Source organism: Schistocerca cancellata, chromosome 5 (assembly GCF_023864275.1).
Source record: "Schistocerca cancellata isolate TAMUIC-IGC-003103 chromosome 5, iqSchCanc2.1, whole genome shotgun sequence".
Lineage (NCBI taxonomy): Eukaryota > Metazoa > Arthropoda > Insecta > Orthoptera > Acrididae > Schistocerca > Schistocerca cancellata.
Genome location: NC_064630.1, coordinates 285010666 through 285032370, shown reverse-complemented (window position 1 = coordinate 285032370; position 21705 = coordinate 285010666). Strand labels below are relative to the sequence as shown.

The 21705-nt window shown below is 40.9% G+C and overlaps 1 protein-coding gene across 3 annotated transcripts in view; it reads right to left on the bottom strand.

Moving 5' to 3' along the window:
- The window catches only part of LOC126187919 (nephrin-like), a 687362-nt gene that overhangs the window by 12075 nt on the left and 653582 nt on the right, over positions 1-21705 (bottom strand). For 2 of the 3 annotated variants that reach the window (XM_049929278.1, XM_049929280.1), the window contains exons 11-13: positions 20095-20391; positions 16754-17131; positions 12911-13044 (exon numbers count right to left, since the gene is read on the bottom strand). In XM_049929278.1, the coding sequence (XP_049785235.1) occupies positions 12911-13044; positions 16754-17131; positions 20095-20391 (809 nt within the window). The remainder of the gene's footprint in view (positions 1-12910; positions 13045-16753; positions 17132-20094; positions 20392-21705) is intronic. The other variant, XM_049929279.1, reaches the window with a different exon arrangement.

The window sequence follows — 21705 nt, the reverse complement described above, 5'->3', positions numbered from 1 at the left end:
ATTGATCAGTTTCCTGTCTTACTTTATTATTCGTGTTCAACCAGGTGCTCAGGTATTTAACATTTTCCATTATATCTATTTTCCATTTTCCCGCCTGTTTCTGACTTACCCGTATTAATGTTTAGTTCTAGATCCCGTAGAGCTGATTCTAATTGTTATGTTTCACCAGCTGCTACAGACAGTCCCAGACATTTTCTGTAACACTAAGTTATGCTAATTTAATGGCCAGTTGAGCTGCGATTTAGTGCATGGGTGTTCATTGAACGAGGAACGTAATCGTATAGGCTTGTGAATATAGTAGATGTTTTCTTGGAAGGTAGGAATGTCCACAGCATAGTCATATAGAAAATATAGGAGATAAGCTAACACTTGGTCGTGGAGAATTTTCAAATAAAAGCTCTGCTCATCTTCACGGTAGCCTGAACCAAAGCACCCAATTCATGTTACAAAAAACACAGCCGAAACATCACAGAATACATCGGGCTGAGCTTCACCCTCCATACAGTGCGAGTTAAACACCTCATTGGACCGTCTGTGCACTGGAAGCCTTCCATCATTTGAAAACAGGGGAAACTGCAGTTCTTGAGAGCACACGAGGCGCCTCAAATCAGCTATTTCCAATTTACGTGCCGTTAGACTCACTGAAGTTGTGTAGATTTATGTGTCACTGTGAGAAATTTCCGTTTGGAAATTCCTGCTTTGCATGTCCATTGGATGAAATACCCTTCAAAGTGTTCCCTAAGGAAATGGCTGAGCTGGACCTACATTCATTAACAGCAGAATTTCCTGTCGAGTATAAAACTGACTGTCACTGATTTCAACCGGAATTGCTACAAGTATCAGGAACTACTGTACTTTGACGGTAAGAACGACCTACCTGCCACACAGGTGGGTTTTGTGGTGGCAACTCAGGTTTTACACTTGTCTCTGTTCCATGTAGGTTAGGATCTTCCTATAACCACTGTTCATACTCCCTGTTGCATTGCTGCAAATGGTACACCGACCCTTGAAGACCATTTCGAAAGCCTGCTTATGTATACAAACTGAGGAAGTTCGTTCACGGTGCAGTCATGGGCATATTCAAAGCTGACGCCTACAGCCCTTCGAAACGAACAGTGTGGTATTCCGTATGGGTGACTAATATTTTGCTCATTGATCTTAATACAGAAAGTAAAAATGGGTCCAGTCCAACGAAGTTTTGGCTTTGTATTTTACAATAACCATCCAGACCTAGAAAAGCCTTTATTACTCTGCCCAACGTCTTTAACTAATCTTCTATAAACGTTAACTACAAGCCCCAACGTTTATAAAAGATTTTGTAAAAATTACCAAGCTTAAAACCAAATATTTTATAAAAAATCTTTCCTAAAGGATCTTCCACAAAATTCTTTTAGGTGTAATACGGTCCTACAGTTAAGCGTAATCGGAGAACGAGCAAAACTCATGAAGAAGACATGAGCCTCCAATGTAGATGCCAAGTTATCCCTACACAGTTCATCTAAGCTAAATGTGCCACAGATGTTAAATAAAGACTGTCGTTAATTCTCTGAATAGTGAGCAGTGAAGAGAGGAGCCATCTATTGCTGACTTAGAAATCTACATGTAAGACTCTGCAGATACCCTCTGTGTTGAATTTACTTTTGTGTCAGTAGTTGCTGCAGTGAAGTAGCGACAGCGCATTTCCAGTGCTACAAAAACTTCAACATATCTGATTTTCGTGAGCAGCATTACGTGATAAAATTTTGTGTCTAAACCGAAACTCTTCTGTGGCTGTGATGTACTCAGGATAGCTTTTTAAGACTCTTATGTTCTGTCAAGCTTGGTTTCATTGGCGCACTCCATATGTCCCTCCAAATTCTCGAAAGCCATGCACATCGTCTCGTTTTCCGCATCCTTTACTTTTTCGCACATAAATCTTCTACCATCTCATGAAATCCCCATTCCTCCTCAACCACATCGAACACCTCTGCGTTTCCTGTACTATCTGAAAACTAAATTCCAATAACCACATAACTATTCCCCATCTACCCCCTCCCCATGAGGACTCCTCTCTACTTTTCCCCCTAAATCCCTCTCCATCCTTTTCTCCTTGATGTCACTGCCCTACCCATACAGCAAACTTCTCCTCGCCATTTGTCTTTCCCAACTACTGTCTTCCCACAAATAACTAGAGCATCTACCCTCGTCTCCATACTTTCCTACCTAACAGACCCCTACCTTTTCTACTCACATCCGTAAAAACTTTCTTTTATTTGAATCATCAGTCTTCCGACTCGTTTGGTACGGCCCGCCACGAATTCCTGCCCTGTGCCAACATCTTCATCTTAGAGTAGCACTTGCAACTCACTTCGGCAGTTATTGGATGTATTCTAATCTCTGCCTTCCTCTACAGCTTTCACCTTCTACAGCTCGCTGTAGTACCACGGAAGTTATTTCCCGATTTCGTAACAAGTGGCTAACCATTCTGTCCCTTCTTCTTGTCAGAGTTTTCTATACATTCCTTTGCTCGCCGTTTCTGTGGGAACCCTTCCCATTGCTTACGCCAACAGTCCACCTAATTTTCGACGTTCTTCTGTAGCACAACATCCACTCTCAGAAATATCTTCCTCAAATTAAGATCCATTTTGTTAACTATTAGACTTTTATTGGTCAGGAATGCCCTTTTTACCATTGCTAGTTTACATTTTATGTTCTTCTTGCTGCACGCATCATGGGTTATATTGCCGCTTAGGTATGAGAATTAGTTAACTTCATCTACTTTCTGATCGCCAATAGTGATGTTAAATTTGTCTCTGTTCTCATTTCTGCTATTTCTCCCTACTTGCGTTTTTCTTCGGTTTACTCTCAATCCATATTTTGTGTCCATGAGACTGTTCATTCCATTGAACACATCTTGTAATTCTTCTTCACTTGCACTAGGAATAGCAGTGTCACCGGCGAATCTTATCAAGGAAACTTTCTTTTACTTCCGGCATTGTTTCTTCAGTGTACAGACTGAACAGTAGTGGCGAAAGACTACATCCCTACCTCACACCATTTTTAATCCGAGCACTTATCTCTTTGTCTTCCTTTCTTATTGTTCCATCTTGAATTCTGTACTTATTGCATGTTATCCACCTTTCCCTATAGCTTACCCCTATTTTTCTCAGAATTTCGAACATCTTGCAGCATTTTACGTTGTCGAATCCTTTTTCAAGGTTGATAAATCCTACGAACGTGTCTCGGTTTCTCTTTAGCCTTGCTTCCACTATCAACCGAAACGCCAGAACTGCCTAGCCGGCCGGAGTGGCCGAGCGGTTAAAGGCGCTACAGTCTCGAACCGCACGACCGCTACGGTCGCAGGTTCGAATTCTGCCTCGGGCATGGATGTGTTTGATGTCCTTAGGTTAGTTAGGTTTAAGTAGTTCTAAGTTCTAGGGGACTTATGACTACAGCAATTGAGTCCCATAGTGCTCAGAGCCATTTTTGAACTGCCTCTCTAACATCGTTACTTTTCCTAAAGCAAAACTGATAGTCATCTAACACGTCCCCAATTTTTTCCGATTCTTTTGTATACTATTCTTGTCAACAACTTGGATGCATGAGCTGTTTAGCCGAGTGTGCGATACCTCCCCCACTTCTCGGCTTTCGCAATCTTCAGAATTGTGTGGATAAGCTATCGAACATATTCTCCTCTCCAGAAATACTTCCCTCCAGTACAGTAGTGAGAGTGCGCTGCCTTTTCCTAGATTTCATCGTTCTGTGATGTGCAAATTTTCTTTTTGTATTTGTCGATACTTTGATTTTTAATTTAAAAAAATAAAACGGTCCTAATGTTCTTTTTAAGCAGGCGCCACCAAAAATCGTCCTACTCATTGTTTTTGAACCATTTGCAACGTTTGTTCTTCAGTAACTGTTCTTCTCTTCTTTTTATATTTTTAAAATGTGCTCTTCGCTGACGCTGATAGTCCCCAGCCCATATGGCGCGGGGGATAACATAACAGTAGAGGACAAAAATATTCAAGACATTTCAAGATGGCTGGTGAATTTGCTGACTTCAAGGGGGGTAAGGCGTTCATGTTACGGACATGGCACAGAGTCCGACCATTATTCGCAGTTATCTCACATACAATTATTTCGAATTTTTGAGAAGTGGAACTGTTCATGCTGTTTTAAAGGAATCTTAGGATACTGCGATTGCTTTCTCTGGAGAAAAAGAATAATCCTCTTGATGTTTGATGGAAATGATCACAGAATGATGAAGATACCTGAGGGTTGTGTACGGAGTTAAAACGTCATCACAGGAGATAAAATGGGGGTATACCGACATGACCCAGAAATGAAACGGAGTGGCGCTTAGCGGGTGCCACGTACCCGGCTACCCCCCAAAAACTACATGTGTACACAAGTCTGTGAATAAGGTCGTAGTCATTCCTTTCTTCGGTTTCAAAGATATGGCTTACATTCATACCTTTCCAAGAGTTACTGAAGTCACTGCAGTGTGATGCACACTAATATTGGGCCAGCTGATGAAGGACCACATTCCAAAGGAGACGGAGGAGGCTTTATTAGGATAATGCTATTCTTCATGTTAACTAAACTGCGATAGACTTACTCAAGAGAATGGCATTTATACGGTACCTCTTACCTTTTAAGTCCAGAGCTACCACCTTGTGACTTTTTCCTCCAACCCTCTGCCAAAACCTACCTTATAGGGCGTCATTTTGAGAATGAATTGCTGGCAGTGTAAGCTTTACGAGGCGATTTTGAAGTGCGTCTCAAAGAGCGGCGTCCGCCACGTCTTTCAGGAATAGCAGCGGAGGTGAGACAAGTGCATCACACTGGTGTAGGAATGTACTGACAAAAACAATACTCTTAATTTGTATACTTCTCAAATAAAGTTTGTAAAAGATCGAGAGACAGTCAACTGAACATCTCTTCTATGGTAAAGGAGTACTATTTAATTCGTATGGGTATATGATTCTGAGATAATGAAGATCAGCTCCTTAGATCCATGAGTTTCCAACCATGTTGGCATTAGTCCTGTGGGCTTATGAGCATTGCTTTGCACATTTTTATTAAGTTCAAGATAGTCTTCGTGTGTAAAGAGGTACATGATATGTGATATTTGTGATTGTAGTACCTCTTGCCAGTGTTAATTAATATTACAACGCTGTGTCAGGCCTTTTTACGTTCTCTTGCTGAAAGTAACTTCTTGATCTTGCCCTTATTTCTGGATATTTCTTCGGTTCCAACACTGTTTTAGTTAAAAGTTTTGGGCTCTATTGTGTTCCACGTTTCTTGTTTTTAGGCCTATGTTTCACATTCGTAAGATGATAGCTGTAGATCGTGGGACCCGGCTTCAAAATTAATAAATGTTTCATACATATAATGCGGGCACTATAAAAGCTGCGTCGTAGGGAGGTTATTCTCGTCGAATGTTTCCATGAACGAGTGTACTGCTATAGCCGAGTGAAGTGAGCATGGAATATCTTACATGACTGAGGTACAAATATTTCTCTACTATACCATACTGCTATATCTTTCCTAAAACAATCCGCCAATAGTCCAAACGTGCTTATTACAATCGGTGTCGAGTACTGGCTTGTGTTCTATGATAAGGTCATCAATAATTCATGTTTGTGTTCCATAACGTACAATTCGTTATATTCAGTCTGAGACACTAAGGTTAGTCGTTACTTCGGAGTGAGCGGCACGTATTATGTATTACTCGGCGTTACTTATTTATTGTTGTCAATGTTAGCGGAAAACACTGATTGGATTCTAAAAACGATACCTTCGCTAAGTACTCGATCGTTAGCTTACAAATTGTTCACGTAAATGTTTAAACTATCACAAGTTCCAGATCCGTCGTCCAAAATGAAAAGAAGCGCTCGCCCAGCATATTTCCTCTTAGGGGAAAAACAACACTACCAATGGAAGCCTATCCAAGATAAATGACCTGACGAACGAACTGAAACTGCAGCATAAAACTGAAGAGAAATTTTGGAAGTGCTGAATTAAATAGCAGTTACTGCATTTCTCCAATGAAGAATGATTGCACCATTAATTTCACAGAGTTAACATAATAATAACAGAGGTAAATAATGCAGCATACCCCAACTAAAGGGGTCTATAAAATTTGAGAGTGTTTAGAGGACATAAAAAGAAACACTTTTTATATAACAGGAATACTGCTGGTGAATTCTTTGCCTGCAGAGATACATGAAGGTTTTGGCGATAGTGATGTTCAGAGATCGTGTTCAAACCACCGTGTGATGAACATGTTGAGAGATGGTGCCGAAAATGTCGTCCGTTGTGTTTGTATGCTAACAGGTGTGTCCAGAAGAACTGACTCCACGTTTGGCTGAAGCTGCTGTGGCTATTTGTGAAACATCTTGTTGTTTTGAACGTGTTGGGCAACCTTTAGCATGCAGGTGGTGGTTGTGCACTGATGTAAACGGACAACGTTTTCAGCAACAATTCTAAAACAGTATTCATCACAGAGCAGTTTGAGCACCGTCTCTGACCATCACTAGCGTCAAAGCCTTCATTGAACCCCGTCAGTGAAAAGGGTGCCACTGTGATGTTTTTGTCACGTAAAAATGCGTTTCTTTACGATTCCTTCGAATCCTAAAATTTTGTGTACGTAGCTCTGTAACACATGTTTTGGACGTTATTTTATTGTGTTTATTTCCATTCTCTGTTTGCCAAACGAGAATATATTTAGCAATGTGAATAAATGTGTGTCTGAGATTACGCAACATACATTAAGTGCACTGTGAAATAAATTATTCTTTGTGGACTGCGATAAATTTCGGTACACAACTTCAATGAAACTAAAAGCAAATAGACCTCATCTCATTTCAAAGGAATCTGTAATTACAAATAAATGTACATTTAACGGTAATGAAACTGATAATGGCAGCATTCTGCCGAAACGCCTCGTGCTAATACATATTGGTAAATAAAAGTGACTAAAGCAGAAAAACTACTTAAACATTTGAGCAATTATGGCTCCTATGGAATTTCCATCGTATAAAAAAGACAATCACTTTCTAAGTATCTTCGCGTCTCTGTTTTAGAGTATCGCCCGCATCTCGTGGTCGTGCGGTAGCGTTCTCGCTTCCCACGCCCGGGTTCCCTGGTTCGATTCCCGGCGGGGTCAGGGATTTTCTCTGCCTCTTGATGGCTGGGTGTTGTGTGCTGTCCTTAGGTTAGTTAGGTTTAAGTAGTTCTAAGTTCTAGGGGACTGATGCCCATAGATGTTAAGTCCCATAGTGCTCAGAGCCATTTGAACCATTTTTTTTTTTTTTTTTTAATTTTGAGTATCAGTTTTCTCTTCGTTGCGCTTGCTTTCGATTTTATGTTCAGGGAGTCAACAGCTTTCGCTTGCTGTTATACCTTGTACACTATTCAACATACGTCTTTTATAAATAAATAGAACATCCTCATTTATTCTTTAATAGCATACCAGACTTTGATGTTGGGTGTGTTAGCACTGTTTTCTTTGTCTTTAGTTGTGTCAATTTCTGTTTTAACAAACCACGCACGATCCAACCCAGTTACTATTCACAGGCACCAACCATTTATGTGCCGTGTGTTAACTTCTCCACTACTTTACTACCATTAGATCAGCTCCAGTTTTCATTACTGAAATACCTTGTCTTTAAACAATCTCATGGCTTTGAGTCCCAAGCATTTGTGCAAGTTTCCTACATCTGCGCGTGACCACTACTGGTAACATTTAGATACTGTGGCAATGTCAGTCAGGAAGCAGCCGCCGAACAAGCAATAGTAGGATAGTAACCGATTTGGTGACATTTTACAAGTTCTTAACCAGAAGCGAACTATGAGACTCATTTGCGTGCAACATTAGTTTACTTTTTGAATTTTTGCGTGTTAATTTAATATTTTCTAGACACAATTCACGCATTTTAGTTTATGTCGGAAAGTAACCGATTGTGTGAGCCTCTACAAGTTACTAACCAGGAGCGAATTATTTAGTAACCAAAGTAATTTAGTTTTTCAATCTCTGCGTATTTATCTAGTTTGGCAGACACAGTTCTTGCGTTTACGTCAGTGTCTGCAGTAGAATTTCGTAGCTCCGGTCGATAGTGGTCTGTTTGTCTGTGTAGTGTAGTCTTTCACCATCTTTAGCATGGACAGGGACTGCGACTGCTGTGTGTGTATCCGAGATGAGTTGGCGACACTTCACTCGCAGTTGTAGGCTGTGTTGACTTCGCGTACCAGCTTGAGGCTGCGATAGACGGGCTGCACTGTTGTTGACTGGGCGCAGGGATACAGCGGAGGTCCGGAACAACCCAAGAATCCGCACATCGGTCCGGACCGTGGCAGGCCACGAAAGACTTCCCGAGCGCCCGAGCGCAAGGCCTCGCTGGTTAACCGGACAAACAACTTCCAGGTGCCATCTGTGGGTGACAGTGTCCCCTCTGCCAGATGCAGTCGCTTGTCCTGTTTCAGAGGAAACCTCTCAGATGGAGCATCCTAAAAGTCACAGAATGTGGGATTATTGGTAGTTGGGAGCTCGAATGTTAGGTGAATTATGAGGCCCCTTCGGAACATGGCTGCTAAGGAGGAGAATAAAGCCAGTGTGCACTCTGTGTGCTTACTGGTGGAGTCATTCCAGACGTGAAACGAATCCTTCCGGATTCCATCAGAGCGCAGGGTGCATCCAACTGCAGGTGGTCGCTCACGCTGATACTGATGATGTGTCTGATTTTGAATCGGAAGAGGTTCTCTCTGGTTTCGAGCGGTTGTCTGAAGTGGTAAAGGCTGCCAGTCGTGCTTGCGAGAAGCAGAGTTCACCATTTGCAGCAGTCGACAGGAACGATTGCCGACCTCTGGTACATAGTCGAATGGAAGGCCTAAATCACAGGCTCAGACGGTTCTACTACCGTGTAGGCTGGAGATTCTTCGACTTGTGCCATACGGCAGTGGGATTTCGGGTTACGCTAAATAAGTAAACAGGTCAGGAGTCCGTTACACGCAGGAGGAGGCTGTACGAGTAGTGGGGACTGTGTGGCGTGGACTCGGCGGTTTTCAGGTTAGAAGGTCTCTAGGAAATACAAAAAGGGCTTGAATCTCAAAGGAGACGTAGAACTAGGAACCATCGGTATAGGAATTGTCAAATGTCGTAACTTTGTTGGAGACGTACCAGAGCCCCAAGCACTAATAGAAAGCACTGATGCTCAGATCCTTAGTGATAGTTGGGAGCCCCAAAAGCCGGAGATAAGTTCAGCCGAAATTTTTGCGAAAGACCCAGCGGTATTCAGAAACGATAGGCTAAATACAGTTGGCGGTGGCGTATTTCTTGCTGAGTTTATCTTGTAACAAAGCTGAAGCAGATAGTTTCTGTGACTTAGTAAGGGTAGAGGTCATTCTTGACCAGAAGAAAAATAATTATTGGATCCTTTTACCGAGCTCCCAGCTCAAGTGATACAACTGCTGAAAAGTTCAAAGAAAACTTGAGTCTAATTTCAAACAAGTGCCCGATTCATACAATATGACTGCAATTTACTCTCGATATGTTGGCGAGAATAATATTCGTATCGGGAGGTATGCATAAAACACAGTGCGAAATTATGCTAGACGCATTCTATGAAAATTATTTCGAGCAGATAGTTCATGAGCCCACTTCAATAATTAACGGTTGTAAAAACGCGCCTGGTCTCTCAGCAACATATAATCATGTGCTAATAACTGGCATCAAAACGGATTCAGGGATTTGTTAACTCAGGGTTGCCCTAGCGAGACTGAATACGGTAACTCCCAAATCCACCAAATATTAGCGGAAAATATATCTGTTCAAAAAAGGTCACTTGACGCCTTCCTGAGAGACAGTCTCCAATCCAACGTAAGAGTAGATCAGATGGACCCGAATTCAAAGAAAGAGTATCAGCAGCAATTGAGAGATTTACACCAAATAACTTACAAAAGAAATATCACAAAACATGTCAGACACAGTTCTTGCAGAAACAACGAGAAACGCATGCCAAATTTAAATGAACGCAAAATCTCCAAGACTGGTAATCATTTATAGAAGCTCGAAATTTAGTTCGGACATCAATGCGATGTTCTTATAATAGTTTGCACAATGAAACACACACCCATGCCCAAAGTAGGAGTAGAACCTCCGGCGGAAAGTGTCGCGCAATCCGTGACATTGCGCCTCTAACCACGCGGCCACTCCGCGTGGCAAAAAGATATCCTCGGAGTACTGCAGCAACTTAAATCACTTAATGAAAACTAGTCTTCCGGTCTAGATTGTATAGATTCCTTTCAGAGTATGCTGATGCAATAGCTCCGTTCTTAACAGTCATATACCACCGCTCGCTCGGTGAAAGATCTGCACCCAAAGACTAGAAAGTTTCACAGATTACAGCAGTATTCAAAAAAGGTGACAGGGGTAATCCACTAAATTACACCCCAGTCATTAACGTTGATAGGTAGCCGGATTTTGAAATAAATATTATTTTCGAGCTTTATGAATCACATCGAACGATCTATTGACACGTGTCAATACGATTTTAGAAAACATTGTTCTTGTGAAACATTACTAGATCTTTACTCACACCATGATGAGTACGGTCGACGAGCAATTTCAAGTATTTCTAGATTTCCAGAAGTCTTTTGACACCATACCTCACCAGCGGCTTGTAACAGAATTACTGCTTATGGAATATCGTCTCAGTTATGTGACTGTATTCGTGATGTCCTGTCAGAAATGTCACAGTTCGTAGTAACTGCCGGAAAGTCAACGAGTAAAGCCGAAGTGATTTCTAGCGTTCGAAAAGGTAGTATTATGGGCCCTCTGCTGTTCCTTATCCACAGAGACGATTTAGGAGTCGATCTGGGAAGTCGTATTAGCTTGTCTGCAGATGATGCTGACGTTTATCCTCATCAGAAGAAAAAATTAATTGTTTAACGATTTACATAAGATGTTTGCATGGTGCAAAAATTGGCAATTGACATTAAATAATGAAAAATGTGTGGTCATCCACGTGAGTGCTAAAAGGGATCCCTTTAAGTTTGGTTGCACGGTAAATCAATCGAATCTAAGAGCCTTAAATTCAACTAAATACCTAGCAGCTACAATTACGAACAACTTAACTTAAAAAGAACACATTGAAAAAATGTGAGGAAGGCGAACCAAAGACTGAGTTTTATTGGCAGAACACTTAGAAAATTCAATAGATCTACTGAAGAGATTGCCTACATTGCGCTTTTCCGTCCACTTTTGGAGTACTCCTGCACGGTGTGGGATCCATACCAACAGGATTACTGGAGTACTTCAACAAAATTCAAAGATGGGCCACATGTTTTGTATTATCGAGAAATAGGAAGAAAGCGACATGGAGATGTCACAGGATTTGTGGTGGAAATCGTTAAAATAAATGTGCTTCTCGTTGCGGCGGATTCTTCTCACAAAATTGCAGTCACCAACTTTCTCCTCAGTATACAAAAATAGTTTGTTGAATCCGACCTACATAGAGAGAAACGATTATCATAATAAAATAAGGGAAATCAGAGCTCGCGCGGAAAGATACAATTATTTATTTCTTCCCCGTGCTGTTCGAGAATGAAATAATAGAGAATTAGTCTGAAGGAGGTTCGATGAACCCCCTGCCAGGCGCTTAAGTGTAATTTCCAGACTAGCCATGTAGACGTAGATGTAGATGACGTCACTCCCATCGACCTTATACAATGAGTTGCACTCGATTACCTGAATTCTGATAAATTCGTCATGACGATTTATCGCATACTTTCGCATGCTAAATGCGAAACGTGCTAATCCAATGGCCATAAATTTGCGAAGAGGAAAAGCGGAAACTTTTTGCCTTTTAGTATTACGCTTGATCATAGACAATCTCGAAAAATAACATTAATCTGATTAGATTTGATTAGATTAGATTAATACTTGTTCCATAGATCACGAATACGACACTTCGTAATGATGTGGAACGTGTCAGGTTAATAAAAGATGTCTCTACAAGATATTACATTATACAAAATATTGCATGACACTAATGTTTAAGTTGTTTTTTTTCCCTTAATTTATATCTAAAAATTCAGCCAATGAGTAGAAGGAGTTGTCATCTAGAAATTCTTTTAATTTATTTTTAAATGTTAATTGGCTATCTGTCAGGCTTTTGAAGCTGTTTGGAAGGTGACCAAAGACTTTTGTGGCAGCATAATTTACCCCTTTCTGTGCCAAAGTCAGATTTAACCCTGCATAGTGAAGATCATCCTTTCTCCTGGTGTTATAGCTATGCACACTGCTATTACTTTTGAACTCGGTTGGATTATTAACAACAAATTTCATAAGTGAATATATATACTGTGAGGTTACTGATGTCTGCAGGATGATGCTCGAAGACCGAAACCAGTCCTAATTAAGGGTTGTTCGTCAACATAACTTCAGTCATGATTGTCCATTATAATAAAGAGCTATTAAAATTACTGAATAGATCAATTCACATTTTCATGCCCTCAAGAGCAAACACCACGGTTGTTTCAGAGAAGTGCGTGCTGAACAATGTGACACGAAACACAAAATTATTGTCAGTAACCGTCACTTTTGAAAACAAAGGGTTTTAAGTACAGAAATTTCGTCTGGCTGAAAAATGGAAATTAATAAGCTTTGAAGCGACTCACCTTTCCCCCTCAGCGAGGTAACAGAATGTACGCAGCACATACGTCAATCACTTGTCGGGAACTGGTGGGAAGTTTTTAATTACAAGTGGACCTTTACAAAAGAAAACTGTGAGGGTGAAATACATGTTTTTTTCCTCCAATATTGACTACCTGCCACGTAGCTTGAAGTTTGCAAGAGGATTTAAAAATATCCATAAGATATACTAATTTAGAAATTATTGTATTTAGTTATTTACATAACAGTCGTACTTACGTTAGCAGGTAGATTAGCTAGATTTCGAAACTGCGGCGAGTACATCCTGTTAGGTATCTTATTGTCATATATCTGCCTCTGAATTTCCCTCATGTTTTCCAATGCTTTGTTCTGATCTTCGTTCGGCTCTTTATCTGAAAATAAAACAAATTTATTAAAGAGAAATAAATGTATTGTCATATACATAACAGATATTTGAAATGATTTCTTTGTTCTATTTGTACTTCACTCGAGAATTAAATGCAGAAGTATTCAATATCGTAAACTCGGTTTATCGCTCTTCCTGAAAGGTATACTGTAAACGACCGTTTGACAGTCAGTTTCGAATATTGATTCTAACCTTACACAGCAGCATTTCGCGAACAGGTCCTCAATTTTTATTACGATTCGTGTGAATCTCTATAACAACCTAGTTCAGATAGAGCAGGTCGGATACAAATCTAGCAGAACGACTCTCACTACGTTCGACGTCTTTTCTCGAGTCCAGTCAGTAAGAATCACAAATACCCGAACAATAATTCAGAACATCTAGCACATTAATAACCATACATCGCAAGAGTGGTCACAATAAATAGCATGCATCAACTGAGCTACATACTAACGATTTCGGGTTTTCCTCTCAACTCCCTGTTATACACGTCTGTGTGACTGATCAAACTTTCACTTGCAACTTTATGTCCGAGCTCAGCGGAAAAATGTAAAAGTTCTCCCTTTGAATGATACGTGGAAGCTGAGATCCTGCAAGGGAAGTGCCTTTACTTTAATTGCAGATCAAGCTGTCCACTGACCTCAGAAACCAGGCCATTGTTTCAGGCTGTGCGGTCAGTGGAAGGTTGTGGAAAATTTATAAAGCTTTGTGAATTGTCCTCATCAGAGTGTCAGATTTAACAGTTTTGGAACTTGGAAATATTAACTGCTGCGGTTTAAAAAAAAAAAAAAAAAAAAAAAGAACTGTAATACATTGCTCTTTCCTGAAACTTACAGGCGATTTATTTCTCGGCTGTGACGAATGTGCAACTTTTGAATGTCATTCGTTTACGTCCGTCTGTTATATGTTTCCACTACACCAACAAAGTATAAAGTTTACCCTTCGGCCAAGATTGTTGTTTCCTGTAGAGTCTTTAACTTCATCCAGCCTATTTTACGTTTCAGTAAAATACAACTCGTCCTTTAGCTCTTGCACAAGATTCAAGCGTTTTATCGGTAGTCAGCAATGAGTTACGCTTGGAACCCGCTGCTCAAAGGCTGTATGGTGGATCGCATACCAAACTTGACCTTGCGCCTAGACCCATTACGACTGTATCTGAGCCGCGACCAAGTGTTAGAATGCGGTCTCGACAAAACACTTAACCCACTCATGAATAGTTTGCCTACTTTGAAGATCTTAACCAAAGAAGTTACCCATACCCAGTTGTACGGTTTTTGTAGATAAGACTCTGTGAAGCCGTTCAGAACTGGTGCTAGCAACAATTTTGAAATAGCTAATTTGCAGATATTCAATGGCATGATTCAGTATTATACGAGAATCGAAGTATTTTCCTAAAGCACGAAAACAGTAACAACTCTGTGAGGCTTTGTAGACACCTCCTGTATAATGAGCGATTCTGTCACGACTAGGAAATTCTTGACATTTTGGACCAACATTCACGGGCTGGTAACGTGTTGGCACGTGGAAAGACCGACATATCCTCGAAGGAGATGTCCGTAATTGGTGAAATGTGATAATACTTTGACAGCCAGACACATTTATTTCCAATCTGTTCACTTTTGGGTCGGACTGGTGTCGACCAAGACTGAAAATCTCCAAATATAATAAGTAATATTTTGTAATATATTTTAAGTAACATTCTGCAACATCTTTCGTACGCGCAGATTTTCCACACAAGAGATGTTACAGCTTGTATGATCTTGAGATGAGCAGTTATGGGTGAATCGGCTTTGAAAAGATGAAAATGAATGTGTGAAGCAAAAATACTTTTTAAAAGTACTGCAATCTTTAAGTTGAAAATTATTTACGTCAGTCATGTACACTCACATAAATGGAAAGAGTTACACCATGAAAGACGTATCCGATATTTCTCAAACTTCGTTACGATATTCATCACATAATGGATAGTAAATGATGCGACGTCTATTCCATTCAGGAATGATATCATCATCAACAGTAATGTATTCGTAGTAACGTGAAAGCAGTATCGTCTAGTGGAAGTGCTTGTGAATACGTAAATTGAAGGTGGGAAGGGGAAAAAGAAAGAACAGTGAAGCAACTAATGATATCATCTTCAGTGGAACTTTATGCCGAATAAACGGCGATGACTGGAAATGTGTGGTGGACCAGCACTCGAAATCAGGATCTCCTGCTTACTAGTCATTTGCGTGAATCTCTGTGGCACCTGGACATTGATTTTATCGCAAATGCGCTGACTATCTCGGCACGCTCTCCAGCCGACTCACATTCCCGCCTAGCTCCATCTATCTGCAGGCTCCGTCCACATACTCCACGTTCGCTGATCTTAGATTCCCACTGTGGTGGAACTTAAATGCCCATTTACACTGAAGGTTGAGGGTTCACTGCTCATAGAGGTGAATCGAATGTATGAATGCGTGGTATCTGTTCTTTCTGACATGTCCGAAAGAACAAACGCCACTCAAACTCCGCAGCTGCGGTACATATTAGGTAAATTGAAGGTGGAGGTGGGAGAAGTGAAAGGAAAGAGAATGAACTAATGAAACCAGAATCGTGTCTGAAAGACGTGATACCAGGCACTCATACTATCGATTCGCCTCGATGGGGGATGAATCCGCAATCTTCAATGCAGATACTCATTCACTTTCGACCTTAAGCGCTAATCTATCATTGGCGAGCAGTGAGGAAATGGACGGGTACAGCGGACAGGTAGTGCACGGTGGGAGTGTCTAAAGCAACATTTATCGTACTTCTGAACAAACTGCGCTATCATTTACATATGCCGACACCAGGCAAGCGACTTTCATTTAAAATGTCTGCCCTGTACGGGAATACATATAATGGGTTTACGAGTGCAGGCTGTAGATTCATGGTTGACGACATATGGAAGTTTGGGTCTGGTCGTGAAATATGCTCGGATGGGCGAATGGTAAGGGTGACCACTCGCGATAAGCGGGATACACAGGTTAATTCGCGGTCCGGTACACATTTTAATTGTTGTCATTCCGCTATACATCTGATCGTTAACCATATTAGCAAATACGAATACATTACATGTAAGTGAGATAAAGTTATCCGCAGAATTTCTCATGAGCCACTGGTCTACGGAGTTATTTATCTAACCAAAAAGATTGAATAAATTAAAGAAACAGTTTGTTTTATTACGATGCTTCAATGTTAACATATTCATTACATGACTCATGCCGAAATTACAGTCTTTCCATATAACAGTAACATTTTATTGGGCTTGCCTTCCCAGGATGCCAAAACTATCACAGAATAATCAAATTCTTTTGGGTTACCTTCTATGGACATATATTATGCAAAGTAGTAGCCTTTAATTTGTGTCCCTTTCCCAGGATCGTACAATTCACAATTGGCAGTAACCTTTAATTTAGGTGACCCTGCCAGGACGGTTTCTTTTGACATAGCCTTCCAAATAATGGAAAACTTTTAACGTCAGATATACACAATAAAATCAAGTACACCTATAGGAACGTCGTTCCTTTCTTTAGAAAATACCGAAAATATTCCTGAATAAAATTGAAAATTCAATCGACAAAGTTCGAAAGCTCGTGGCCCAACACTTCTCATCTGTGTATTTTCGGACATACTCGTCGTACCGGTGACGCGCTAGCTGTGTGGGCCGCCCTTACCGCTGCTCTGTGGAATGATGTCGGGGTCCCTCTCGTCCTTGCCCTCGGCGCTGCCCTCGGCGTCCTTCTGCGTGCCGCCTCCGTTGACGACGCCGCCGTCGCCGTTTCCGACGCCTCCGTCGCGCGCGACCGCAGTGCCGCTGGTCGCTTTCACGGCTTTAATCTCGCCGTTGCGGCTCTTCAGCCCGAAGTCCTCGTCGTCGTCGTCGTCGTTGTCGCCGCCACTCGTCACGCTCTGCGACTTCTCGCCTTCCGCGCCGCTGCGTCCGCGAACCCGCATCACGATTACTATGACGACTGCGACCAACACCAACGCCGAAACGACTCCAATCAAGATCCCGAGGATGGGTGTGATCTCCAGAACGTGCGTCGTTGCTGCTGCGGGAATAAATCATGTGAATAAGCGCTGATCATCCTACGATATCATTGACTGTAATTTATTAAGCATCATGTGTGACGTGTTTTAGAGGCATTTTAGTGCTTATCTTTATTCTCATAGATGGACGAGTCCTTTCTTGAACTAGAACTCCTAGCGACTTACAGGATCTTATGCAAACTAGATTTACTTGAAATATGTTTTATCGATCGGCAATCTGTGAATTTGCTCCAATTAATTGATTACTGCCAGGTATGTACAAATACGAATGATTAAACGTCAAGGTAAATTTCATCTGCTATTTATAATATTAAGTGTATTTAAAATCCAAGTTCTTAATTATATTACTTATTCCGTTTATAAAAATAGAACTGACAAAGATTGTGCACTATTCTAGAAGAAGTACAGCCAAAGAACGTAGCCAAAAGAAACTCCAATGAATATGGACGCAATACGTACTTACATACTTTACCTCCTATGATGGACTATAAATTACATAATTATAGTAACACAATGAGCTGCAATTCTATTAAAAACAACATTATTCTACAATCAGAATGTTAACAGTTACTAAACATTATAAAACGGCACTCTGTTGACAGGAAAATCAACTAATCGGTCAATATGAGAATCTGTAGCAGAATAATTAAAACTAAGAACTAATTAACTTTACTAGAATTCGGTTATGAAGAATTACATTAATTACTTAAGAAATTACATTAATTATTCCAAAACATTTAGTCTGTGTGTCTAAGCGTCCTGTACTGCAGATATAGATTTTCAGAAAACAAACTGAAACCTTAAAGTTTCGGATTCACTTTATTTTATAAATTACGTTCTGTCTTTTAACTGTTACTTCCCAGTTAAATCTCACCTTTTATGAGCCAGCCTTAAATGTGATATTCGCTTGTAATTCAAATCAATATACGTTTTCAAGAAAATTCAAGAATATACTGCCAGGTACATGCTTCGATTTATAAATTCAGGTGGTGATAATATGGATGAAACGACAGAAGCAGTATGCATAAAGATATTGGGCAAATAATACTGATGGAAATCTGAAACATTTGTTAATAGCAGGCTAGTATACTGTGTGATCGACGTAAAGAAAAGCTTAGAAACCACGCTGTATGAATTATGTGAATACTCACAAATGTCAATTTAGGTACATAATCAGTTCATCCAGTAGAGCGTATAAAAAGGTAAGGATACTAAAAATTTTGCTCATCGTATTGGAATTGCACATTATTTATGGGATATCAACATGCATTTTAAGGTTGTAGATCTCTTACATATATCGGAGAAAACTGATGTTCACAAGTTGCATTCGGTCAACATTTATAAATAGAAGACCCTCAACAGAACGCATTCCCACAATGCGTCGTTTACCATGACAAACGTTCACACTAAAAGTGAAATAGGTAAATGTCAAATTTTTTGAGCATATCATGTTAGTCATAACAGACAGTAGGGAATAGCAATGTTATCCTCTATGAAGCCTCTAAAATTGCACGCGTAACAGAATTTAACAAACTCAATATCGCTGTTAATGACTCAGCTGACTCGCAATTACTTATTATGCTCCGTTACTATTCATAAATTTTCGAAGACGGCTATCTGACAATAACACAGGTTCCAACAGGACATATAAGTTCGTTCTATTTAATGCCCTAATGTCAACATTGGGAATTAGACAACGGCTTGTAACGCATCTTCAGTCTCGACCTGGGAGCTTCTATGGCTCATGTGGCGTCCGATTGTCGTCCAGAATCTTCACACTCTTACTGCCGGCAGGCGCTCGAGACGAATTGGGTGACGTAATGTTACGCAGGTTTACTCATAAACGTTGACTCTGGGACACGGACTAATCGTCAGCATTGCTTTGCTTTTAAATCAGTGTAAATAAGGGGTCATCAGTCTCGCTTTGAGACGCGATACAGGATGAAATTTGTCCTGAATGTATCCAAGAACTGTCAAAAGACTCTCAGATCCGAACCCTAGATTGAATAACGAGAACTTGAAACAGTCTCTACAGGATATACAATTGTTTTTAACATTTTATGCCGATATTCAGCAGCGGAATCAAAACAGGATAACGGTCTGAAGTCGAACAGGAGACTGAGACAAGTAAAAACATCACAATTCAAGTTTCCACTGGAGAAGTGGAATTTGTTATCTTCTACCGGGCCTCAGCAAGGTCGCGTCTTTCATTGTACAACAACTTCAGCTGTCTATGTGCCCACCGTTCTGCTGCGACCTCTTTCTAACGAGTACACACACGCACACCAATGTTAGCTAGGGAACCAGCAAATGACGGAGCCGAATTCGACTCCGGCGCCTGGGAACCCACTTCCAAAATCTTTCAAAGTTTTCATCACAGGCAGAATAACTGTGTTGACCGCTGAGCGTTATTCACTCCCGACTTGACAGACGTAACATTCAAAACACTACTTCCGCATCCTAAGGACGACGAATCTATCTTTCCTACACCCCACAGAGCTTCTCAGCAACTCCAGATTTCACGAGATTAAAAATTGTTTTAACATACTGGTCTTTCAGAAAATAAGACTCTCGAGCAAAATGCCGACATTTCGTTGGATAATTCCTGCTACCACTAGTAGAACTTCTCTGGAACGTGCTGCCTCCTGCCAGAACTTTTCAGAAGATTCTGGCGAAGTGTGATGGAAAACACCGTGCTTAAAGCCGGAGGACACCCATGTAGAAGGATTACGAAAAGATTGACCCAGCATCTCGAGGCTGAGCAAAGTAACCTTCTTCCAGATACAGAACACCAGCTCTTGTGTACGCAGTAGCCAAAGCATGAACCCAAAGATGTGACCATGGATGATACGTTTGTTCTGCGGTGCCGAGTGTGTAAAAACGAATTTGATACTGAAAATTAAGCGTGTGAATGGAAAGTCAATCAGCAATAAGCGTGTTGGGGAGAGCTCGGGGACTGGAGTACCTGCTCGCCGCTCTGCGGGCTGCAGCGTGTAGGCGTGCAGGGTGACGGCGCGGCTGCGGCCCTTGCTGTTGGCGGCGAGCAGCGCCACGTCGAAGCCGAGCCCCGGCTGCAGGCCGCTGACGGTGAAGGCGGGCGCGCGCGAGCTCACGTTGCCGACGAGCGCCTGCGACGCCGCGTCGTACACCTCCATCACGAACTCCTGCGGCAGCCCGCCGTCGAAGCCCTCCGAGCACTCCACGTGCAGCGACTCCGCCGTCTGGTTCACGATGCTGCAGTTGTGCGGCGGGTCGGGACGACCTGTAACCACCGGAAGGTGAAACCGTCAGTGTCTTCTGAGTGATGACATGCGGAACTGTGAGAAGGGGCAGATGCAGTAAATTCATAGACAGTAGCCTGCTACGGACCTTTGGAAACTATTTATAAATGTGAAATATGCTGTGTTTTTTTGTATGCTCGCAGTTCATTTATATTTTCCTACGCAAGTTTTATATTAGGCACAGAAGTATGAGGTTCTCTCGCTTCCACTCACATTATTTTCACAGTGAACGGTGAAATAGTTATGAGATTGCTTGCTATTTTTCAGTATCCATTACATGTTCCCCCTGGCTTTGGACTTAATGCACTGATATGTTTGGGTCAAGATACATGTTGCGAGCTAAATTCGTCAAGATCATTTTCTTTAAAGAGGGAAAGGGTGCAGCTACGCTCCTTCTTCTACCCCCCCCCCCCCTTTATCCTTGTCCCAATAGGATAGCAACATTCCCTACAAAAACCACAATTTAGAATAGCGGATAAAAAGTATAGCGATTTTTTAAAATGAAGATTCATAAATGAATGTGATGACACTCTACTCCAATAAAAAAACAAGCATATATTGCAGGTGACTGAAATGGTAAATTCATTTTATTTCATTTTGAAATTTTATTTTTAGCTATTCTTAGAACGTACTACACGTGCGAACTGTAACATTGCCATTGACAAACATTATATGTGAACTCTCAAGTGGAAATTATGTGTATTTTGTTTTTATAAACACAGTCTTATTGTCTCAATTTTATTATACAAGAAAGTTATAAAATACCGGTCGTGGACGCTGAATGGCGTACGCAACAAGTCGAAATTTCGAGGACGGTTTGTTATTGAAGCTGAATAAGTGAACTTCGCTATATGTACAACATGTTGTGCCCAGAGCAAAGTTCAGAATACTACTTAAAAATTTTCACTGTTGAGTGGATCCTTTGGTAAAAATTACAGAATATACCTACTTTTTACTTGCAGTTAAGAGTGATTTTAAAATGATATGATACACACATGTTGCAAATGTGCTTGACAATGACGCTTAGTCGAAATTAGCTAGTAACACGATTAAATGAACATCGCGTTAGAGCCTACTACGGACCATGTTTACGAATATTAAGTATCTGGAGGCTGGAGGCTACTGATCCCCACAAACAGAAAAATTTAATGATCCTCTTATTGTTATCTACGTCGTGTCTCATTTACATCATATTTTTAGCTTGTAGCAGATGTTCAATATTAACTGACCTCATGGAAATAGTTTATGGATCTTAAAAATTGACGAAGTATTTTCTCCTAGTGTATTTTCGATTT